At 42.3% G+C, this 24,913-nt stretch overlaps 2 protein-coding genes across 4 annotated transcripts in view; one reads left to right on the top strand and one right to left on the bottom strand.

Annotated features, from left to right (window-relative positions):
• hsd17b8 (hydroxysteroid (17-beta) dehydrogenase 8) overlaps window positions 1-10,880 on the top strand; it is a 37,536-nt gene extending 26,656 nt beyond the window's left edge. Inside the window, exon 7 of the mRNA XM_057827666.1 lies at window positions 1,696-10,880. Coding sequence (XP_057683649.1) covers window positions 1,696-1,779 — 84 coding nt within the window. The 3' untranslated portion in view covers window positions 1,780-10,880. The remainder of the gene's footprint in view (window positions 1-1,695) is intronic.
• The window catches only part of LOC130910404 (collagen alpha-2(XI) chain), an 81,780-nt gene that overhangs the window by 12,365 nt on the left and 44,502 nt on the right, over window positions 1-24,913 (bottom strand). Inside the window, exons 3-25 of one of the 3 annotated variants that reach the window (XM_057827662.1) lie at window positions 11,609-11,770; window positions 10,611-10,821; window positions 10,191-10,353; window positions 9,985-10,107; window positions 7,388-8,359; window positions 6,364-6,483; window positions 5,247-5,465; window positions 4,465-4,518; window positions 4,275-4,316; window positions 4,138-4,200; window positions 3,998-4,072; window positions 3,714-3,800; window positions 3,536-3,592; window positions 3,400-3,453; window positions 3,271-3,324; window positions 3,144-3,197; window positions 3,020-3,073; window positions 2,891-2,944; window positions 2,762-2,806; window positions 2,487-2,540; window positions 2,365-2,409; window positions 2,229-2,282; window positions 2,109-2,153 (exon numbers count right to left, since the gene is read on the bottom strand). In XM_057827662.1, the coding sequence (XP_057683645.1) occupies window positions 2,109-2,153; window positions 2,229-2,282; window positions 2,365-2,409; window positions 2,487-2,540; window positions 2,762-2,806; window positions 2,891-2,944; window positions 3,020-3,073; window positions 3,144-3,197; window positions 3,271-3,324; window positions 3,400-3,453; window positions 3,536-3,592; window positions 3,714-3,800; window positions 3,998-4,072; window positions 4,138-4,200; window positions 4,275-4,316; window positions 4,465-4,518; window positions 5,247-5,465; window positions 6,364-6,483; window positions 7,388-8,359; window positions 9,985-10,107; window positions 10,191-10,353; window positions 10,611-10,821; window positions 11,609-11,770 (2,861 nt within the window). The remainder of the gene's footprint in view (window positions 1-2,108; window positions 2,154-2,228; window positions 2,283-2,364; window positions 2,410-2,486; window positions 2,541-2,761; window positions 2,807-2,890; window positions 2,945-3,019; window positions 3,074-3,143; window positions 3,198-3,270; window positions 3,325-3,399; window positions 3,454-3,535; window positions 3,593-3,713; window positions 3,801-3,997; window positions 4,073-4,137; window positions 4,201-4,274; window positions 4,317-4,464; window positions 4,519-5,246; window positions 5,466-6,363; window positions 6,484-7,387; window positions 8,360-9,984; window positions 10,108-10,190; window positions 10,354-10,610; window positions 10,822-11,608; window positions 11,771-24,913) is intronic. The other 2 variants (XM_057827663.1, XM_057827664.1) reach the window with 2 other exon arrangements.

The raw sequence follows: 24,913 nt of genomic DNA, 5'->3' as shown, positions 1-24,913 counted from the left end.
ATTGTTACATTCTGCTGCTGGTTAGATTGTGTTTTGTTGCTGGGCGTGGGGGCGTGGCACTTGAATCCAATGCAGGCTCATCAACGCAGCATTTAAGCACGGGTGATCTCAGAGAAGGCTGCCGAGATATTTGCCTTGCTGATCGCTATTTGACATCTGGCACAATAGTCTCGCTACATTTGCTTGTTATGCCCCTGCATTGGGTTTTTCTGTTAGTGTGCTGCTCTCGTTTGTAACCGCTGCCTATCGTCTTAGTTTGTCCGTCGACCTGCTGTCACGGACTCCTTTTGTTATTTCTACTGTCCCGCGATCGCGTGTTATTTTTTTGTTTGCAATCATTAAACCCTTTTATGTATCCCCCGCTTGTTGTCTGCTTCGAGGTTCAACCTTGTTTCCGCATTTGCGGACGCTAAGTAATAATAATTGACCACAGCATCCCGTCTCTCCTTTTTTTCGGGAGGTGGGGGTCCCTTATTTCCATTTCTGAAAGGTGGCAACAATACATTGGAAATACTTCCCAAATTACTGCGGCATTTCTTTCAGTAAAAGACAATAAAAGTAAAGTAGACGAAGTGAACTGACCAGAGATTGTTGCTCCGGTCCAGTGGCCTTCTTCCTCTGGATAGCAGTCCTGCTCTTGCAGGCTCAAACTCGTTGTGTTCGTTCACGTTTCGTCTTCAAATGTTTTATCAAGTTCGAGGTATTGAAACTGGCTGATTTAACTCCACATCTCCAAACTTTCAGGCCGCAAATCTTGCATGCAGCCATTGATTTTAATCAACGGTATTTCTATTTGGAAATATTTCCCGACCGCCGCGGCACGGCCATATTTCCTGGTTTGTTTTTCGTCCATATGAAAAAGCCCCCTTTTGATTGGTCAGGAGTGGCTATTGGCCCGCTCTCATTGGTCTGGAGCAGGCCAATAGCGATAGCTGCTTGGTGTTCACGTGTCATCACACAACACAGAGACAGAGTGTAGTGAGCGCCAGGAGGAGAAAAAGGCTGTGGTCAAATGTTATAATAATGGACCAGTAAATGGTATCGGTGCCGTCTTTGTTGGTACTCGCCGATACCGATACCACCATTTCGGGCCGGATTGGCGCCCCCTGCCGATACTAGTATCGGTATCGGTGCATCTTTAATTTTAATACTATGGTACCTCTACATACGAAGTTAATTTGTTCCAGGACCTTGTTCGAAATGGTCGTATGTCGAGCAGGATTTCCCCATAAGAATACATTATAATTCCACCAGTTCGTCCCAGAGCCCGAAGACCTACAGTAAATGCTTAATAAATACTGCTCGTACTATTACAAATGGCAATTACACATAGCAAAACAAATAAATTATAAAAAAAAACAAAAAAAAAACAGCAAATAAATTATAAATAAAAATCATAATAATAATAAAACAATAATAACAATTCCTGTAATAATGTAACGAATCGGGTTCTAATGTGGTGGACGTGTTATGCGTGCTGCACCTGAACACATCATGGGCTAACGTGACAGAGAGACAAAGGTGTGGTAGAGATTTTACTTTTTCTTTTAATGTTTTGTTGTTGGCGTCAACTGCGGCGAACACTAGGCGTTGTTGTGTTGCACGGTTCTGAAACAAATGATTTAAAACCTGACGAAGCTGGCGATTTCTTTGGCGATGTTACCACAATAATTATTGTCGCCTTCATTTATATAGACTGGAGAACGGAGATTGGAGGAGGACCGTCGAGATCGTAGACATTCTGCAGCACACTCATTTCCATCTTTATTTCAATGGTAAGCGTCACCTTTTTCCTTTTTTCACAACCTGCACTAACCTTCTTGGAACCTGTGTTGATTTCTCTCACAAGAAAATCTGCTGTGCGTCTGTCTTGTGGCAAAACAAAGAAACTGCGGCGCTGTCATAAAACGTTGAATTTCTAGCTTATCGTTGGATGTAGAAACAAATGGCGAGTCAAATTTTACGTCGGATGTTGAAAAGATCGTGTGTCGAAGTGATCGTATATTGAGGTACTACTGTATTATTATTTGTTTTTGCCAGGAAATATATCGGTAGACCCGAGAAAAAGCAATGTTACGCTGAAAAATCTTCCCTTTCCAAAGTCTTACCTTCTCTCCTGGGGGTCCCATGGCACCCTGAGGTCCTGGCATTCCCTATTGCAAAAAAACACAAACGCACCTGTTAAATATGTTGAATACAACAAAGATATAAAAGTGTTGTTGTCCTACCTGAGTTCCTGATGTCCCCTGCTGACCTGGAGGTCCGGGCTCACCTTGAGGACCCTATTACCAGAAGAACAGTTGAGCATGTCAACACGTGACTGAACACGAGGGTCGGAAATTAAAGAGGTGGCAAGACACTGACCAGGTTGCCTTTGGGACCAACGGGTCCATCGTTTCCTCGAACTCCCTAAGAGAAGGAAAGGAAAGCAGGGTCAGGGAAGTATCTAAGCAGTTGTAACAATAAGATCAAAACTTGTGCCTCACAGGAGGTCCGGGAATTCCTGGAGGACCTTTGGGGCCAAGCAAACCACGAGGTCCCTAGAAGAAAGCGAAAAAACAAAAAAATCACACGTTAAAAGAAAAACTAGACAATCTTGCATGCTCTGAGAGCACCACAAATTATAGCCTCTGAAATGAGCCTTTTCACTAAGCGGGTGCTAAGGGCAACATCCTGTTTCCTACAAATAATCCAACTTGCAACATAACCGTGTCTACAAGGGATCCACTTTTGGGGACATGCATCGACGTAAAACACTTACTGCTTCACCGGGGAGACCTCTGGGTCCGACCTCGCCGTCATCACCCTGAGGACACAGGCAATGTCTTGGTTGGAAAAACGGGAAAATATCCTTCTGATTTGATAAATGTCTAGATTACTATGTCTCTACCCTCTCGCCGTCCTCTCCTTGAGGTCCAGGGGGTCCCAATGCTCCAGTGTCACCCTATGGAAAAGAACATGATTAAGACTCAGAATATTATGATCTTGAAATTGTCCGTCATGCTTGCTAAATGCTCACCCTGTGTCCTTTGTCGCCTGGCAAACCAGGAAGACCGTCAAAGCCACGATCACCCTGTAGTGACGACCAAGATGTTAATGACTACCCAGATTACTTCAGGCGTTGGAATTGTTAATGGTACTACCTTAGTACCGGGCTCTCCAGGCATTCCCCGGGCTCCATCAGCTCCGGCACGGCCCTGTCACACATGGGCAGTTAGGAAAGCGGCCTTGTCGAGCATGCCATTTTGCTTCAATTTTTCAAATACTCACTCTCCTTCCTGCTTTGCCTGGAGGTCCCATCAAACCTTGAGCTCCCCTGGGCCCCTTGAAGTGCACAGAGAAGGTTCAGGATGCTGCTCTCAAAGAGGCGAATGTCTCATGTTTTTTGACAGTTCTTACCTGAGGACCGGGGTCTCCACTTTCTCCTTTTAGACCATGACTTCCTGGATTTCCCTGAAAGAAACATATGCATTGTCTATAGTTGAACTCATATGAAATAACATCTTTGAATCAAATGAGATCCTTGGAGGTATACCAGAGGTCCGGGACGTCCTGTGAATCCCATTGGTCCAGGAGGACCTTTCAAAGCCATCTGCAATGGACAGGATAATCGTAATTAATGACAATGGCTATGGAAGTTTATTAGCAAATATATATATTGTAGTTTGTATATGATCACGCTATGTCAGGGACATGCTGCAAAAGAACCTCACTCTGGCTTGAGACAAGATGGCAGCTGCTTGGGCTTCCTGTGCTGACACAACGGGACCTTTATCTCCTCCACTCTGGCCAAAGCGGAACTGCAAAAGTGAAAAGGGAAATAGCGTTTGGATACATAAGAGCTAAACTTGCCTTTTCGGAGCTCTGGCTTGAGTGAGAAAAACACATTTATCAAGTATCTTCTGGTGAGGGAGTAACGTGCTGACTTTTCAAGCTGTTGGTGAAGGAAGCTTGAAAAGTCACAACATGCTCCAAAATGCCGCCATGACGGACTTACAGGCAGCATCACAGAGGATCCAGGTGGTCCTGGAACTCCGTCAGCACCAGGTAGACCAGCCTTGCCAGGAGGTCCCTGCGACATGAAGAAAGTATGTTAGCCTGGTGCACAGAAAATGATTAATGCCTATGCACACTCACCCTCTCTCCGGGGTCACCGACAGAACCAGGAGGACCGGAGCTACCAGGGGGGCCGGTAGGACCCTGAAAGAGAGCGGGGGAACACTTAAAAGAAAGTATTTTTTGTGAGGGACAATGATGCAAAGTTATGAACTCACAGCAGGTCCTTCAGGTCCAGGAGGTCCCTCGATAAGCATACCCTGCAGATAAGGTTCTACATGTAAATGGGGCTCAATTTAAGAAATATTGAATCACATTTGACTCAAATTTACAGTAATGGTTTAAGGCAGAACCCAGTGACAATGTCGTTAACAAAAAACATCAAAGATAGCAATAGAGTATACTCACAGGCTCGAGCACGGCAGGCTCTCCTTTCTCACCCTTCATTCCTCTGTAGGCTCCCTGAGGACAAACAAACAATAGCCAGCGACACGCCAGTCAGTATGACACCGACACAAGACGTTACACTCTCACATGGAAACAGGAAACCATCCGTATTCTGTACCTGCTTCTTTGCACAACGCCCCGTGAGGTGCTGCAGCCTCACCACACTGACTAAACTTGTGATTGGTTTGTAACCAATAACAGGGCACTTTAGAGACACTCACGTTCACACCAACACTGAGTGGCAAGTGAATACACAACGCTGCACAGAAGTCATGCAAGTAACCCATTGACTTCTTGCGCGAAAACCTGGTAGTGCTGCAAACAAACTTATTTTCCTCCGCTGACCGTTCTGCGTCTTAGCAGCTCTACATGTGAACTAGGTGACATAAAGAGCATCACCAGCAGACAGCGCAAGAATTGATGCACTCTCAGATGGCTTTTTATGCACCACATACATATTTCAACCAGTGATGTGAGGACAGAATCTTGCCAAGGTCCTCAATGTTTGAGTATTTGAATCTTGGATTCCACTTCTGACACCAAATGTTGTGACTAATATTTTATATGTTCACAAAACAAAAACTGGAAAGCACAAATATTTGTCTACTGAAGCATCTTTGGGACTCAATGGGTAAATCAACAGGAATTTGTGACACTTTAGATGGCAAGTACAAACTGACAAATTCTGCCACTCACAGTTGGTTGAAATGATTATTTCTTGCATCTAAAGCAAAATTACTTACGTCTGCCTCGTCTGTCACAGCGGACAGGGCGGGGCCAATACCGGCTTCCTCCTTTCGGGCCTCAGGCATGGGCTCGCTGTATTCCGCATAGGAATAGTCGTATTCCCTCGTTCCCACATCTCCGGTCACATACTCCTCGGTGAAGGGCTCCTCAACAACACCTTGTGTCTTGGTAGAGTCCACCTCCTCCCCCGCCAAGGCTGTGTCCACCGGTGTCTGCTTTGAGGTCCAAGCAAACCGTATGGAAGGGGAATATGAACCCAGCGAGGGCAGTAGGAAGAAGGAGTGTTGTTTGTCAGGAGGGAAAGTTAGTGACAGAAGAGAGTGAAAGAGAATATAACGTAAGAATGAGTCTTACCTTGTAAAATAAGACGCAAACAAACAAAAGTCATCAACAATCATATTCTCACTTTTGTCTTTTTTGGGAGATTAGCATGTTTCCAACAAAGAATGTCGGAGCTTCCAAAAACGTGCCTTCGATCTAGATATGGAAGGCTCACACGACATTAACTGAGGGAAACATTTTGCCTCGGTCGACTGATGGCTTCAGTCATAACTTACCCTTCAAAAGGACTTACGCAAGGCCGGTGAACAAAAACCAATCTATCGTTAAACCTTGTGTTTGGCTAAATATGCGGATATTGCAGAGTTCAGTTGCTTAAGAACCAGAGACAAAGTTAATAACACAACGAGTGAACTACAAGAAACGCACCACATATGTGGGTGCTCTTTAGTTCACTGAGAGCTTCCGTCAAACACCAATGCACCACATTTGGTTCCCCTTTTGTCACAAGACATTTGTTGTCAACCCCACCGAGATGACGATCAAATTAAGTCTTGGTGTTAAGGAAAAAGGGGACACCTTGTTAAAATGTCAATGTGGCGTATGGTCCTTGGACAGGAGGCTTCTCTTCAAGTGGTCTTGTCTGGCGGTGGCAGCGCCAACAAAACTGTTGTGAAGTGTGAGTTACACAGTGGAAAGTATGAGAGTAAACTACAATACTGGGGTCACCATTACAATTCTCCTAAATTTCAGATTTTTAAGGATTAGACTTGGTGGATCCCTTTTTAATAAGTGGTATAATACCGTTCACGAGGTCGTTGATGTGTGTGTTACCTGCGTGGGGATCTGCTCTTGTGCGACCACCTCACCCTCGGACTCTGGCAGTGTCTCCTCATAGAAATAATCGGTCTCTGTGTTGGTGTTCCCAGCTTCGGAATATTCAGTGTCTACATCCTGATTGGTCGAGTGGGCAGAAAAGGGGGGAGCAGGGAGGAAGTAAGCAGATTTGACCGGAAGAGCGAAGGTTAGTTCAAAGTCTGCTTGTGAGTGATGAGTTTTAAGAAGAGAACACAACAGCATTGTGGTTGTCTCGGTGGCAACTCACATGTTTAACAAACATTTGGGAAAAGAAATGTCAGCCGCCCACCGACTATAAACATTGCCGCGTGCAATGTTTAGGAAGTCGTCAAGACTCAGATGACATTTATTTTCACTTTATCGCAGGACAACCTACGGGGTTTGTTAGCGGGGGCTGGCTTACAAGAGCCAACGTTCATCCAAGGAGAACGAAACATCGCAAGTGATGCTTTAGGATGTTAGCAGCGCTCACGACCAGCAAACAACCCCTTAAAGAAAACAGCCTCACAGAACAAATTTCCATGTATCAAGTCAGCTTCACAGAGGAAGCCAAGACTTTGGGAGATTTGTGTGAGGCTGCTTTGTTCACATGATCAGAAGAAAAGCGCTTGTTGAAGAGAGGCGAACAATAGAACATGACAGCGCGAGGTAATGTTGTATTGTGTGGAGAGCGCCACTGTGTGTGTCGCCTGAGATCGCTTTTGCTTTTCATCAGTCCATGCCATATTTACTTGACTGGCGTGCCAACGCCTTCCCGACAGGAGGTCCAGTTTGCACAGCTCGGAGGGAAGAATGAACGTGCACAGTGAACCATGCTTCAATGTGCAACGTTGTAGTATATCATATGGACAAGCTGGCCGCACAGTGAAGCGCATATGATACATTTAACAACAACCCTCGCATCTTGAAGGTCAGACTGTACACCACAGAAGCAGAAGGTGGAAAAAGCTGACCTTCAGATGGCGCAGGCAGGACATTCCGACCCAAACTAGAGTCGTACCTGTTGGTAACCGTTGTCAAATTTCTTGGGAACTCCAGTGCCACTCAGCGCGGTCTTGTCAAATGGTGGGAAAGGTTTGTGCATGGACTTGATGTTGATATCCACCACGGACTTGGACTTGGTGGGTCTTGGTGGGGTGGGCCGGACAGGAGCCGCAGTGGTGAGTACCTTCTTCACGACGGACAACTTCTCCACCACCGTATTCATGGCTTTACCGGCCGTAGGCTTGACAAGGGGGACTTTAGAGACCACCGATTTTACTTTGACTTCTGACTTGACTTGAGACGTTTTAGATGCTTTTGTGGGCTCAGCCTTTGCTGCTTTTGTGGCCTTGGGCGCTTTGGTAGCTTCTACTTTGGAAGCGGATGTCGCCGCACTCACAATAGTCTTCTCTATTTTGACAACAGTCTTTGTTTTTGTAGTGGTTTCGCTTTTTGCGCCTTTCTTTTCTACCACAGTAACTTTGCTGTTGCTAGTAGCTTTAGCCTCACTGCTAGCTTTGTTCTCGGTTTTTCCGTTAACTTTGACCTTGACTTCTTTCACCTCGGCGCTTGTTTTCCCATTGGCCTTGGACGCTGCTTTCTTCTCATTGGAAGACTTTCCAATACTGCTGACTGTCTTGTCTACGACCACCTTTCCGTTTACTTTGACCTCGGATGACGCTTTAGTGGTTTTCACCACAACAGATTTTCCATTGGCCTTCTTCTCAGCCACAACTTTAGCGCTCTTAGTTGGGGCAGTTGTAGTCTTCACCTTAGCAGCCGATGTAGTCTTGATCTTTGACAAGAAGACAGCGGTGGCAGTGGGCTTGGCAGTGGGCTTAGATTTTGGTGGTTTAGCTGAAGTCTTGGGCGCTTTGTTGGGAATAGGAGGCTTGACTACTTTGAAGGACCCGCCCTTTGCTGGCTTAGCTGGGGTAGGTTTGGCTTTGACAAGAGAGGCTTTGGTGGGGGTGGCTTTTCCATTTGTCTTCTACCACCCAAATTTATAGTGTGGTTGAGGTGTTGGTTTTGTGCAAGCGTGGTGGCAAAGACACAGAGAGGAGGAGGAGATGCACAGGTTTGGGAGGGGGACAGAAGGGGAGAGAAAGACAAGAGTGGCTGTGTTGAGAAACAATGACATCAAGATTGCAAAGGATTGGATTATTTACTGAGACTGCACAGGCATTACTGGATACAGCAGAGTCCTTATTTTTCATTTGAAACAATCAGAAGCACATAAGACATTCAATTTGATATCATTGATCTCAGTGACTGATTTCTCCAGTAATGCCATTCTCAACATGAAACAACGAAGCAGTGTCGTTGGCCTAATCATAACCGAGCCGGTTGTTGAGCAAAGGTGTGTAGGGTGTGGCTGTCTCTGTGTATAAAAATTCTCAAATGCTCTCACAGTACGAACTCATACCATGGTGGCTAGTTAGTCACCCAAAGCATGCAAACAGTAAAAATTAGCCTTTGTTGACTGGCCCAAAGAATCAATGCATCTTCTGTTGGTCAACCTATGTTTTTTAATGTTTTCTTGAATTGAATTTGGATTGGAAACAAAATAGAACTGATCCATCAAAGTGGACCACATTTGATGGCAGAGATGAGAGCGACACTCCTAGTTTAGCCACGCCCCTTTTCACCTCTGTAACAACCCAGCCATGTGGACACATCAATACACATGACGTGAATAACACAAGAAAAACAACAAGCAGCAACATCAATTTGTTGAGGTGCGGTGGATATGAGCGGTCAGTGCGCCTGCCGATTCCTCCTCTTATTTGGGATATTCATGGTTGTCCAAGTCCTCATCAAAGCACTGGTTGGCAGGATTAGGGAGGAAAAAAGTAGATGAAGTTGGAAGGAGAGGAACAACCAAGAGGCTTTATTCGTCATTCCTCGGAGCAGAGAAAATTTTGAAATGTTCTCGATTAATGAGCGAGTGAACATATTAATAGTTATATAAACCTCACCCACAACTGGATAAAAAGTGAATACATGTAGTTTATTATTTTTCGTTGTTTGGAATGAATAAAACTGTGAGGCTCAGCCATCTTCATGACAAAAAAAAAGTACTCCACCCAACCACAACCGCAGGAGGACCACAAGAAGGTGAGGAGGAAAGTGATGCTAATGGCTGAGGAGAAGTTTAGGGAGGTCTAGATGGTAAGGGAAAGAATTTGGAGAACAGCACTTTGATGACCCATCAAAACCCTCAGAACTTGATTTGTTAATTCTGAGGCTTTGACATGGACTCTGGCATTGGGTTTCATCCCAAATTAAGAAGTAAGATTAGCTCTGTGTATATCTCAGTTATTGAGGTCAGAGTAATCCACAAACATTGGAGGCAATGGAGACAACTGCACTGCCTGTCATGGCCCCGAAAGTGCCCTCCCCCCAAAGGAACAAACCCACCGGAGAAACATTCAACAGTCTTCAACAATCGAAAAGGTTCCAGTTGTCTCCATTCAACATTTGTGGATAAGAGGAGATCATTCCTGTTTTTAAACATACTGAAAGTGTTCTCATTTCATTTCAATCAGTTCTGTTCAGGTTGCCGGATCAAGACAATGTTTGCTAAATGCTCAAATATCTGCTTTTGGTACTCACATATGTGTTGGGGTCCTGCGCCTGCGTCTTGGGCAGGGGGGAGTCGCAATCGGGGCTGTAGTGCTCACAGAAGTCATAGGCGGCCTGAGCGTTGGAGGCGATCAGCAGCTGCTGAATGTCTCCCTGAATGGCAACACATCCGAAACAAAGATCAACAGAGAAGACACCCCCAGCCCTGGCCACTAGTGGGGAACAAAGCTCCTCACCTGGAACACTTCCTCGTCGAGCAGGCGGGCTCCGAACACGGTGATACCGTTGGTGTCCACCTCGGCGTTGTTGCTGCGGGACAAAGGTCGGGTCATCTTCTTCTTGCAGTCCAGAAGCAGGGTCACATTTTTCTTGGACACTGAAATTGCGATGCGATGCCACCTGCGAGTAGGAGGAGAAAGCCATGAGTCAAGAAATGTGACAAAATATAAACACGGTAGCTACTATACAGATATGGAGTGCCAAATACTGTAACTAGGGTTATATGAGAGCAAGATTTTATGGGAAGTGACTTGGCCCGACTTGTACCAAGGGACGTTATTAGAACTTGAACATTGAGACTCTCTACCTAATTATGACTTTCTTCCACCTCTGTTATCAATCCCCTCAACACAAATAATTCGGCGCTGTTTACTGACTTGCCATCAGCCAGGTTGACGCCTTTGAAAAGCGGGTAATCCTCAGGGGCTGGCTTGCCGTGCTGGTCCTCGTACAGGAAGACGGGTGAGCGGCCGAGCTCGATACCCAACTGCTGGACTCCCTGCTCGCTATAAATAGAGAGGAGGAAGGCCTGGAGACCGGCGTGGGCCTTCACCAGGGCCATGATGGAGAAGTTCTCTGGGAAACGACCTGCAATTGACGAGATGCAAATAAACTGTTTGGTCCTAGGAATTACAAGTTCAATTATGGGTTGTGATTTCTGTACAAAAAAGGTTTGGACTAGATTTCAACCTAGAACCTGTGGCAGAGAATCCTTCCTCAGTGTCTAGATCTTTGTACATCAGAGAGGCGTTTTTTTTTAACCTTGTAAGACTTTGTGTCATCATATAATACGAAGACATCATATTTTGGCTCATGCAGGCGAAACCCGTATACCGAATGTCAATACTGAGGTCTACATCACCGAAATGTGACGTTCACGATGTGCACGACCTATCATAGTGTTTTACAATAAGTTGAATTATTATAGTCTCTTAATATAGACGATATAAATCATTCTGAGACTTAGCCATTTTTACCATTCAAAACAAACTGAACCAAGAATGAAGCAGAGCATGTAGAACTTTCTGGTGATTATATTCATCAAGTGCAAAGGATCATGGGTACACATAATAATAGTCGGTCTGGCAGTTTGAAGCCACAAAAACTCCACTTGAGATCCTCTTAAGTCTCCTCAATCAGACACATAATTACATAGCGTGATTGAACATCATAAACATGTGACGCTGATGATGATTGCAGGTTTGTCACGCTCGGGAATTTCTTCACATATGTGAAAAGTGGCGCCTCAATGCATCATGCTTCAGAAAGTGATTAGGCTTGTGCATTTGGTGCCTTGGGCTTCAGTAGGGACTTACACAACTTCATCTTTTGCAGTTTGAAGGAAGAAATATCAGATTTTAGTGTTTAGGTGTACCTGAGAAGAGTTGCTTGGTAGGGGCTGAGATTTGGGCTTTCTTGGTGATACGGTAGGCATTGTCAGGGCTGCTTGAGCGTCGGGATGTGCAGAAGCCCGGGACTTTCTTCACGCCCTCGGGAAGAGTTGGAATCTGCAGGGCTCGCAGTACATCCACTGGTTCTGAGAGGAAAGACAATGAGATCATGTTAGCTCCCTCTACGCTAGCTCATATCACACCGTTTGACCCGGCACTGCTCCAGGTCAATGCTCTGGCAGCTCTGACGTGTCAACGCTAGCTGGTTATGGCGCAGGAGCACAATGATGGCATTGAGCAGTGTGGCGGGCCCTGGGCCAAGTGCCGCCCAGACACGGGGCAGGTACAGTAAGACTCAGTGTGTGTCAGTGAGGAGTTAGGGGACAAATACGGTTCTCACAAGCCAGCCTTGAAGGGATCAACCGGGGCCCTTGCAACCACACACAAGCATCTAATGAGCCAGTTAACACTCTTCAGGCCAGTAAAAGCAGTTAGCCTATTTTTGTATTTTTCTGTAGCACCATAATCAGACACAAGAGGCCACCAAAGCATGGGCTAATGGAAACTTGCAGTTGGTACTTTTATGTCACAAAATAAGTGCACCTGCTTAGTTTTTCAAATGACAAGCTGATTTATTTGCTTAGTGTTAGCTAGAATGTTAAGTACAAACCAGCATCACATCAAGGTAAGGTAACAGTTTGTGAAATGAGTAAATTGAGTCATGAGCTCAGAATTTAACGTAATTCAATGCAGGTAGTCCCCGGGTTACAAACAAGTTCCGTTCCTATGCTGGCGGCGTAACCTGAGTTTCCGCGTAAATCCGAATTAACCCTTTAAGTACCCATAAATGCCCCCTAATTCCCAAAATAACTGTCCAAAAACATGTATTATACGTCATTGCACTGTCGTCGCCAAGACATTGGAGTTCAGTCCTAGCTAGACAGCGAGCTAAGTAATTAACTTTTAAGCTAGGGCGTAGGTTTGGTCTCAACGTTGGTAGGGACTATATAACAGCATAACCTGCATTTACACTTTTTGCTCTGGACAAGACATTATTAAGACCAAACAGATTATTCAGCGGGGGTCAGGGCTACACTTCTCACAAGTATGAACCTAGTTAATTGATAGGCTAAATGACCATTGCAAAATAAATCTACATTGACATATACTAAATTTCATGTGTATTGGTTCAGGTGATACAACGCATGATTCAAACCTTTGTTTTCAACAACTACAAAAAGAAACATTTTGCTGTGCATGTCCCTTAATTAAAAAAACGTGGAGCTATCCAAGAATGGGTCCACTTCTTGGGGGACAGTGGAGCCTTCCTAGAGTCAAACTAAAGTATTGTAAGATAAAAGTGATTTGGGAAAAAATAATGAAAAAAAAATCTGAGATTTCCAAGGACTGATCTACATCTGAGACATACTAGACTACCCCAAGACTCAAACCAAGGTACTCTCATGAAATTCTGACGTGTGATTTCATTTTTTTCATTTCATTTCATGTTTCTGTTTATGTCAATGTCCCCCTGAAGTAGACCCAGTCTTAGTTAGCGCTCCATTTTAATTAATTTGCATTACCGTAATGCACATAATGCAAACAATGATCCAAATGAGGGAAGGCTAGCTTGACTTTTTTGTTCCTTGTAAAGGCTGGCCTGGCCACAATAGTTTTGCAGGTTAGCAAGTTCATTCCTTTTAATGTTAAGGCCAAGTTATACTTCCGTGTCAGACCTGCGCCGTCAAGGAAGACCCGATTTACGACCCTGCGCCGTAGCCTGACGTGCTCCTATTGATTTTTCAAACTCTAGCGTCACGTTAACGCATATGACGAGGCGGAAATAGACTGTGATTGGTTGGCTCAGACTATTGTTTCCGGTTCACCGCGAAATTACCGCCATTGTAAAACATTTTTCTGGACGCAAAAATGGACCAAGCCGAGGGGAGTATCATCGAAGAACAAGTCTCGTGAAGACATCATAAAGTTTGCCAAATGGCTTGGTCAGCGATTGAATAAAAAAAAAAAAAAGGAAGAACCACCGAGACGTGTGTGTTCGGAATCGAGTGGCCACACTACAGCGGTAAACCAATCGGCCCAAAACTGCCAGCTTTTTATCAGTTTATGTAGTATTTTTGGTTGGTGCACTTCAATATTTATTGTGTACATACAGTATATTTGCGTGTCACACTTCAAGTATATGAAGAATAAAGCACAGGTTTAGTGTCAAAAGAGTTGTTTTGATCTTTAATTTTAAATAACAGACAATTCAGACACGATACATCATCACTGATTGAGAGTGCCTCGGTGCTTTTTATGATAACGTTAACATCAAGGCTTCCAACGCCGTTTGGGAAGTTCCATAGACGCCAGAAATCTGCTATGGCTTCCCACTGGCTGGTTGTAGGACACACAAACAAATCGGGCTGGAGGGCTTTGCAGACCTTGGACGCAGTGCTCGACGCCAGTTTGAAGCTAACAGCCACAGCTAGCTGTCTCCACCCGAGTCTAGAACTCTGTGTGGCATCAAAAGTCGGCCAGATCGCCTCGAAACCGTCTTCTGCGTCGCCTGCCCCTCAACATTTGTATGAACAACATTTATTCAATGTTGATCAGCATCTGCATCTTGCATTATTTTTTTCTCCGTTAAACTAGACTAGCGGAAGTCAACAAGCATGCCCCAAAACCGTATAAACATTACGCCACACCCCTCTAGTGGCTTGGCGGTGAATTAGAGCAACACGTTCCCTCACCGCAGAACTATCGAATGCTCATTGACGCTGTAGTCACTTCGCCGTCACCGCAACAAAGGAGTATAGCTCAGGCTTTATGCTAACTCTGATGCTGGTCGGACTTTCAATAGCAAAATTAGTGTTGTTTCCCCCCACCTCCACAACATTGATGTCTTTTTACATTACTTACAGTGGCTGCTGCTGGCTGAAAAAAAAAACTTCTAATATCCCTCCTTTTTGAAGGGGGCGGAGGAGGAGGCATGTTGTTGACATGAATCTGTCTGGGCTGTGTGAGTGTGCCTGTGTGTCTGTGTAGTGGTGGTGGGGGGGGGGGGGGGTCAAGTCATCAGACAATCTAACGTGCGTTTGAGGGGGAAAAAGTGGACCGGCACATTCAGCAAGTGGAGAGGGAGAAATGTAAGTCTGGACATAACAAAAATAATTCACTTATTAATGCTAGGGTGAGGTCTATTCTATCCTTACGACATATGGGAAGACAATTGAAAAATTACCTATATTACCAAACTTACTATATAATGAAAATAAGGATTCTTAAAAGTTGGAGACAGTTTGAGCTTCCTGAAAAGTTGGTAGTGTTATGTCCCTACCGTCCCTATGCAAACCTACACCCTTGCTTGTAAGCACAATTCAGTTGCATTTAATCACTTAGAACTTTATTTACATAACATTTGGGTTTAAATCAGTATTTATTCTACTTGGAGAGCTAATTTTTTTTGGCCTTACTTGGTGTAAAAAGGCACTAATAGGAAAATTTTACACAATAAAGTAAGTAAAAACAATCGTAAAGTGGAAAAAGCATCCTGAGGAAAAAGTCTGAACCTATATAAAGACAAAGACTGTTTTCAGACCAAACTGGACAAACCCAAACATTGACGGCGCCAAAGAAAGGAGCTAATTAAAGTTAATACAGTAGTAGCCTGCCATTGAGTGGACAATTGTGGAGGTGGAACCCGAGCAATGCGACGCTTCTGACTCACAAATTCCAGCTGCTTCGGTTTTTTGCCTGATTTACAGTAACGCTCTTTCTCCGACAAACTTCAAATGTCACTGTGAGAGGAAGTGGAAAAATGACATGGTGGGAAGCTTCATTCAAAGTCCTAATTAGTTTTAGTCATGGCATGATTGGGAGTGATGTCATCATCAGAGGCTAGTCGGGATTCCCAACCGCTGTGTCGTGAAATTATCTTTTTTTTTTTTTTTTTTTTTAAAGCCAAAATTCATTCACTGCCATTGACGGCAATAGACGTCGAATCAATTTTAACTTGGATAGCTGACATGTTTCAGTGCCATTGATGACCATGGACGTTGGACACCAGCTACGCACACTTGCTGTGAATTTACTTTACTTCACATTTAAGTGAGTATACAGTCATTTAGTATTTGTATATTTTTTCAAAAAACACTGTATCGGTACAGCCAGGATTTGGCCAAAAATATGGTATTGGTGCAACACTACTTATCTCAATTAAACATGAAACTAATTACATTAGCGAAATGGTGGGTAAGTGGTTAGTACTTCCACCTCGCAGTTTTGAGATCAAGGGTTCCCGTTGGGGGCCGACCCAGGCAGAGCTGAGCTGGCTTTTACTGTGATGAACTCAAACACACGCTGCGTTCAAACGCCGGATTTAGGTGAAAACGACGAATGTTTAACTGCGTACAAGCAGGCAAGATTGTCTCAAGAGTGATTTGGTCGAGGATTCAGGGTAATCATTACACTGCTGGCCAAAAGTATTGGCACCCTTGCAATTCTGTCAGATAATGCTCAATTTCTCCCAGAAAAGGATTGCAATTACAAATGCTTTGGTAGTAATATCTTCATTTATTTTGCTTGCAATGAAAAAACACAAAAGAGAATGAAAATAAAAAAGAAAAACAAAACAAAACAAAACTCCAAAAATGAGGCGGACAAAAGTATTGGCACCCTCAATCTAATACTTGGTAGCACAAACTTTAGACAAAATAACTGCGCACAACTGCTTCCGGTCTCCATCATTGAGTTTCTTACAATGCTCTGCTGGAATTTTAGACCATTCTTCTTTGGCCAACTGCTCCAGGTCTCTGAGATTTGAAGGGTGCCGTCTCCAATCTGCCATTTTCAGATCTCGCCACAGGTGTTCTATGGAATTCAGGTCTGGATTCATTGCTGGCCACTTAAGAAGTCTCCAGTGCTTTCTCGCAAACCATTTTCTAGTGCTTTTTCAAGTGTGTTTTAGGTCATTATCCTGCCGGAAGATCCATGACCTCTGAGTGAGACCCGGCCCTACATTATGCTGCAAAATTTGTAGGTAGTCTTCAGACTTCATACTGCCATGCACACGGTCAAGCAGTCCAGTGCCAGAGGCAGCAAAGCGACCCCAAAACATCGGGGAACCTTCGCCATGTTTGACTGTGGGGACCGTTTTCTTTTCTTTGAAGGCCGCGTTTTTTCCCCTGTAAACTCTATGTTGCTGCCTTTTCCCAAAAGGCTGTACTTTTGTCTCATCTGACCAGAGAACATTCTTCCAAAACGTTTTTGGCTTTCTCAGATAAGTTTTGGCAAACTCCAGTCTGGCTTTTTTATGTCCCCGGGTCAGAAGTGGGGTCTTCCTGGGTATCCTACCATAGGGTCCCTTTTCATTCAGATGCCGACAGATCGTACGGGTTGACACTGTTGCACCCTCGGACTCCAGGACAGCTTGAACTTGTTTGGATGTTAGTCGAGGTTCTTTATTCACCATCCGCACAATCTTTCGTTGAAATCTCTCGTAAATTTTTCTTTTCTGTCCACATCTAGGGAAGTTAGCCACAGTGCCATGGGCTTTACACTTATTGATGACACTGCGGACGGTAGACAATGGAACATTCTGGTCTTTGGAGATGGACTTGTAGCTTTGAGCTTGCCCATGTTTCCTTACAATTTTGCTTCTCAAGTCCTCAGACAGTTCTTTGGTCTTCTTTCTTGTCTCCATGCTCAATGTGGTACACACAAAGACACAGGACAGTGCTTGAGTCAACTTTAATGCATTTTAACTGGCTGCAAGTGTGATTTGGTTATTGCCACCACCTGTTATGTGAAATAACAGGTGCTGTTAATTACATAAATTAGAGGTGAATCACATGATTTTTCAAAGGGTGCCAATACTTTTGTCCGGCCCGTTTTTGGAGTTTTGTGTAAAATGATAATGTTTTAACTTTTTTTTCCATTCTCTTTTGTGTTTTTTCATTGCAAGAAAAATAAATGAAGATATTACTACCAAAGCATTTGTAATTACAATCATTTTCTGGAAGAAATTGAGCAATATCTGACAGAATTGCAAGAGTGCCAAAACCTTTGGCCAGCAGTATATAAAAGAGCCCCATGCATGCACTTTCAACTTAAAAAGCTCTTTGTTTTGTGACGGCCGCCGCCACATTGTATTCTGCAATAGCGTAATTGTAGCTCGAAATATTTACGTAAAATAAATGATAACTGCCTGTTTTTTTTTTTTTTTTTGCTTTTAACCAAGAATCTAGACTGTTCTATGTTCATATTTTTAGAAATTCCGGTGATGTACGCATTTATTTACAAATTAATTTTTAACTTAAAAAGCTCTTTGTTTTTTGATGGTCGCTATGTTGTATCCATACACAGTAGGGTAAGTTTACATTCAAATGATCAGGTAATTTTCGGCCAACTGCCCATTTTTTTGGCAAAAAAGTAGTAATTTAGACACAAAAAAGTGCCTTTTACGTGTTTTATTTTATGTAACATTTCAATCTAAAAATGAAGAAGCAAGACTTGCCTGTGTGCTGAGGCAATAGTAACATCAGAATTAAATCTAAGTTGTGATTGTATATAGAAAAATGCAAATTTTGCTTTTGTTGAGTAAAATTAAGATGATTCTCCTTGCTTTCCTAAAGTATTAAGTTTCTGATGTGAAAATTGGGTGATTCAGTAGCTGTTGAAAACGTATTTAAGTTTCTATTTTGGGCAAAAACTTATATGTTAAATATTGCTATTGATTCTGGAAATATAGGTAATTATCTCTGCATTTAGTGATTTTTGTGCATCTAGCGTAAAATTTAAGAATTTTATCGCCATTTTAAAAGTTTTGTTATACTTGAATTAAAAAAAGAATCGGGATTTTATTAGGGAATGACTTTGAATTTTATGATGTCGCTGCTCATCGAGGCTCATCTATGCCTAAGGGAGGTTTGGTTTTGAATATATTTGAATTTTAAGTTTTTGAAAATAGGCCTATGGATCGGCCCTGAGTCCCGTCAACTGATAGTAAAGTCTATGCTCCCACATCCCCAAAACATGCATGGTAGGCTGATTAGAGTGATCTAAATTGTCCCGAGGTTTGGATATGAGCAGGCATGGTTGTTCTGTCTCTTTGTGCGCTGCAATTTGCTGCAGTGATTTAGGGTGTACCTGTAAACTGCCTATAGTTAGCTGGGATAGACTTCAGCGAATCAACGAACTTATTACATTATGCATTACAATGTGACAGCAATTTGCTTGGCAGTTTAGAATTTTTGTTTGCTGATTATTATAAAGAAAAATATTCTACAAAGTTTGGGAAACTGGATTGAAGGACATTCCAAATGTCCAAAGTCATCATCGCAGGTATTCTTGATCAGAGCTATGGAGTGTATGCATGTGTACTGGTAGGCCTCACAATTGACAGTGTGGTCCTGTGATGGCCGGATCAGATTACAACCTGCACCCCCTTGAATGGCACCAGTACAATGTGCCACTGTTTCAAACTCACGTGAGGCCAGAGAGGGCCGCTGTCACACCCGCTAAAACAACACGCCAGCCTTTCGGCTCGACCCAAAGATGAAAGCGGACAAATCAGTTTTTTTTTCTGGCTTTCCGTCCTCATCATCATCGTAAGCGCTCGCAGATGGCCGCCGCCTTCGGGCCAATTACAGGCGGTCACCGGGACAGGAAGCAGTCTTCAGGCACACCCGCCGCACATATACAGTGCGCGTTCACGTTGTATAGCAGTTATAGCTAGTTACAGTGTTCTGAAAATACTATTAATGTTATCAGTATTTTGCACAACTTAAGACTTAGTAAGTCTTAAACCTGAAACTTGTAGGCATGAGGAGTTTTGGACATGTTCAAACGAAAACATCAGCACAAAATGATGTGATGAGCAACATTTGCCTGCTCTTGTGTTAAGGGTGTGTAAATTTTTGTCCTCAAGGGCACATGTCACCATTTTACTTTTATGTGGGATGAATCATTAAAAAAAAAAAAAAGAATGTAATTGTATAATAAATGTAGACAATTTTATAATAAAGTTGATTGTCATTTTTTTCAATAATTATTTTACCGTAATTTTTGGACTATAAGCCGCTACTTTTTTCCCTCCTTTTGAATCCTGCGGCTTATAGTCCAGTGCTTCTTATTTGTTGATTTATTTGGGTTAATTGGCAACACTTTATTTGATAGCGACATCATAACACTGCCATAAGACTGAATGAAAATGAATGCTTATGACGGATGTTGTTAAGTGTCATCCGGCAAAGTATGTCATGTACTCCATTTATGTCCAGCTCGGATCTTTTACATCCATTCAAAAGTGAGATAATTTGCCGTGTGACACAAAGTAACATCTGTCATAAGCATTCATTAATGCTCACTACAGTGTAATGTCATAAATATGATGGTCTTATGACAGTCTTATGGCACCACTGTAAACTGTAAACACCACTGTTACTAGATATCATAACTAGCAATTAATGAAACAACTCAAACAGTAACTGAAGAAATAATTAGCACAGAACATGAATTTTGATTGTTATTTACATCTGTAGCGCTGCAATGCATGCTAGGAGGCATATTGGTCGACAACAGTGTTGACAGCAGGTGGCAGCAGAGGTTGACCGTCTCCTCCAAGGGATCAGTGATGGCCAAATGAAGCTTCTTGAAGCAATGAAGCTTTGCAGCCAATTGGTTCAAAGCTTCATGGTGGTTTATTTGGTCTTTAGACAGTCTTATGATGCCACTGTCAGATAAAGTGTTATCGGTTAATATGTGTTGTAAATATATATGTATATGAACAAATGCCATTTCATTTCAATTTGGTGGTTGGCGGCTTATAGTCAGGTGCGCCTTATAGTCCGAAAATTACGGTAATTATAGTGCACCTATTGTGAAACAGTTATTCAAAATTGTTAAATAAATATAATAATAAATAACACAAATATTTGACCTGTGCAGATTTTTAGTCCAGTTTTTCTTGTCTATTTACCATTAATTAATCAAAAATGTATTTAAAATAACAAAAAAATATATATATTTATAAATGTTATTGTCCTATTCCAATCAATTTAATTTGAAGCAATTTAACAATTTATATTACCAAATAATTTAAACATGGATGTTTGTTTTAGTAGTATTTTCCTATTTATTTTTATTATTTTCTTTCTTATTTCTTTGAACAGCTTTGTTAATTGATGATGATATGATGTTATAAAACAATGTAATCATCAAGAAAAAAATAGAAGTAATAATAAATAAGTTGATTTTATTGATATTGTTTGTTTTTAGTCAAATGAATATCCTCTATGTTTAGTTTATTATACTTTTTTGCTCTATACAAAAACATAACTAAGTAATTATTTAATGAAATAAATACACCCTTTACCATGTCCGAATTTAATGAACCACCTGTCTTATTAGACTAATAAATACAAAAATGAATCCCTACATTTCTAACTTTCCGTTAATTCCAACAATAAATATTACAAGACAAACTTCGCTTTCGGTTCGGTCCTGCCTGCTCTAGTGGTAGCGCCATGTCAAATACCAGACGCACACTCCAGCTGACATGCTGACCTCTCAACTCTCACCTGCGCAGCACAACCGCCACATTGTGAAACAGGCGCCACACACGCATACAAACGCGCACACGCCATGTCTGGAGCATAAAAAGATTGCAGGTCGCTGCTCACAAATGAATACAGTGACCTCCAGCCTATTTACCGTCAGCTATCCATGGGTTTATATGCCGCTGTCACAACCAACCACAAAAAAAAAGATACAGTGTCATGTTTTAACATGAATAATGTCCCATTTTAACGTGACAAGATCCTCTAACATGCCACTAGATGGCACCAAAGCTGTGTCTTATAGGAAAGGTAGTAAACAGTTGATACTCTATTCAATTTTGCACTGAAATGTCTCTGTCATTGCACTGCTAATGCTACAACATTGTCACATGCAGGTCACTAAGTAATGTATTCTTGAATTACAATACATTATAGAATTTTTACACTGTTTTCATTATTATCAAGTCAGGCATCTGCCTCCGAGTCTGAGTACTGTAAATTGTCATATACAGTATGTACTGTTGTATTACCACTACATCACCACTTGCTGCTAGCTATTTATTCCTAATCTGTGTACACTGTAACTTGTGTATTTTTTTTTTATTAGCTTTATTGTGCTTTTGCTTCTAGTCTAGTCTAGTCTAGTCTATAATACACTATTGTGACTAATGTACAAAAAGAAGGACTTTCCTGTTTTTGAAAATTCAGCTTTCCCAATTTTCATCACATTCTGGTGCAAGTCAAATGTTGATTATAATAAAGGCCCTGCGATTGGCGGCCGGACAGTCCAGAGCAGGGGTACTCATTGTTTTTACCTCTTAAGATCTACTTTTCAATTGGGGGAGGGGAAATGTACATAACTTTCTATGTTGTGTGAGCAACATATGAGATTATGTTGCCCACACAACATACTGCAATTTTTGGACTATAAACCGCTACTTTTTTCCTTTATTCTGAAAACTGTGGTTTATAGTCCATTGCGGATTATTTGTGAAATTATTTGGGGTTATAGGTAACACTTTATTTAGAATAGAATGGAATAGAATAGAATAGAGTAGCCCTTTATTGTCATTATACGGTCGTACAATGAAATTGTGGAGCATCTGATAGCAGCGTCATCATACTGCCATAAGACCGTCATAATTGTGACATGACACTATCATGGGCATTAATGAATGCTTATGACAAATGCCATTTTATGTCATCCGGCAAACTACTGTATGTCACTAACTCCATTTATGTCCAGCTCGGTTCTTTTACATCAAAATGATATCTGTCATAAGCATTCATTAATTCTCATTGCAGTGTCATGTCATAATTATGAAGGTCCTATAACAGTTTTATGGCGCCACTGTCAAATAAAGTGTCACAGAATACCAAAGCTAGCAATTTATGAAACTGGAAGAGAAACTGAAGAAATAATTAACACAGAACATGAATTTTGATTGTTATTCACATCTGTAGTGCTGCAACACATGCTAGGAGGCATGTTGGACGATAAGAGAGTTGACAGCAGGTGGTAGCAGAGGTTGACTGTCTCCCCCAAGGGAGCAGTGATGGCCAAATGAAGCTTCTTAAGCGATGAAGTTTTGCAGCCAATTGGTTCAAAGCTTCATGGTGGTTCATTTGGTGTTATGATGCCGCTGTCGAATAAAGTGTTACCGGTTAATATCTTTGGTGTAATATCCCATAATACAGTGAGGACAGCTGCGGCTTATCTATGAACAAATATCGTTTTCGTGTCAAATTTGATGGGTGGCGGCTTATAGTCTGGTGTGCCTTATAGTCCAAAAGTTATGGTAATAACTATGTGAAAAAAAAAAAAAAATGCTGTGAGCTACCTACACTAGCATTGTGATCGACGTAATGGGCTCCCCTGGTCGTGAGTTCAGCCTTCCTCTAGGGCCAAAATGATCACTGGTGGTGCGCAGGCTCCCTCTGGTGGCAACCAAAATAATTACAGCCCAAGTACTATTCAGTTCTTTTTAACCTTAAATGAAATAATTTAAATTGAATTTCTTATTCGTTGATGGCGATCAACATCCATTTGATTTCGGTTCGTCACAGAGTATTGTACTGTGTTGTGGTAGTTAGTAAAGGAAGGAAATTGATTTTAAAAAGACCCTGGTGCAATATGCTTTAACTGATTACAATTGAAGAACTTTCTTGGTCAGTACATGTGTTCCAACTGTTTTGCCACGTCTCACTAGGGACTGTGTTTGAGTCCTGCGCCGTGTGTGTGAGTGTGTGGTTCTGGTGTATCATGCGGTTAGGGAGCAGCGAGGCTGCAGTCCCGTTTTGGAAGCAATGGGTGGACACGCAGCGGACGGAACGCTGAGGCCCGCAGCAGGACGCTCTGACCAAATGTGAGCGACCGCACGCGAGCCAGCCTTTGCCTCACCACAATTCAATTTTTATTTTGTGCCTAGGCTCCTTTCTGGAGCTTCACAGACAACAAACTACAGTAACTGAATTTACAAATACAAAAAATTTACTTTGCACCTGATGGGAAACCTCCGAATTGTTACACAAAAGAATACGTTAAACTAGGGTGACCAAACGTCCTCTTTTGCCCGGACAAGTCCTACTTTCAAGTGGTATCCTCGTTGTCCGGGCGGATTTTATAAATTCATAAAAATGTCCGGTTTTTATGATTTTTCACGGGACCAATTTGAAGAGAATTTCTCCGGCCGCTGGGTGGCAGCAGTTGACATGGCTCCTACTTGAAGGGAGGGAAGGAGTAGTTCTTCTTGTTTTTGTTGGCAGTTTACCCCTATCATGAGGCATTACCGCCATCTACTGGGTTGACGATTTGGCCACTACGCCTGCCCAGTTGTTAAGTTTTTAAACGATAAATACGTATATAATGGCAACTGTTGACTTCTGTCGGAGCTTTGACTGTAAAATCCCGTTTGGTGTCGCATCGGTGCGCTGCCGATGATTGTAACTTTTATATTGATTTTTGCCTCAGCTGGCTATGAGTAAGCTAAACCACGCTAGGCATTATGGGAAACATAGTTTTTGATCTGCTATGTTTGGAAACATGCTGGTTGAATAGTTTGTCAGTTTATTTTGGTTATTGTTGTGTGCAATCTAGAACTTTGAATGAGAATATCAATTGAATGGGAATAACAATTTGTCAAGGACAATTGTAGTGTTGGTAATTTATAAAAATGTTTAGTTGGCACATAGCCTACTGTGTGTATGTGTATTGACTGGACTACATTTCCATGAGTCTGCATTATATATATATATATATATATATATATATATATATAATTTTTTTTTTTAGTCTTTTTTTTTTTTTTGTCAGACTGCATTTTTCTATCCAGAGTGAGGGGGTACACTTTAAATATATTAAAGTGATATAGGCATCTTTGAGTGAACTTGGAGTAAAATTCAAGTATCTTGAGGCCGGGCTGAGTGTCCTCTTTTTTGGAAATCAAAATATGTTAAACGGCACATAACAGCCAGCATTCTATAGATTCAAGCTGAGAATATTTGTTTCCAAAGTGCGTGGCGCGTGTCCATGTCTGGAAAAGACACGACATAAGAAAAAGGCCCAACTGGCCTCCCGTGCCGCGCCAAATAACAGTGCGCAAGAATAGCCTCGTCCGCAGACCGCGGGCTATCATTACAGCGCTGGCTACTCTTCTCCCTGCGGAGAGACGCCTAGCTGCTCTGTGCACAAAACCGCTAAAAGTGTGGGTGGACGCTCCATGTGTTCCC

Source organism: Corythoichthys intestinalis, chromosome 22 (genome assembly GCF_030265065.1).
Source record: "Corythoichthys intestinalis isolate RoL2023-P3 chromosome 22, ASM3026506v1, whole genome shotgun sequence".
In the NCBI taxonomy this organism is placed as follows: domain Eukaryota; kingdom Metazoa; phylum Chordata; class Actinopteri; order Syngnathiformes; family Syngnathidae; genus Corythoichthys; species Corythoichthys intestinalis.
Note: the sequence above shows the minus strand (reverse complement) of the source record. Positions and strands in the feature narration are given on the sequence as shown.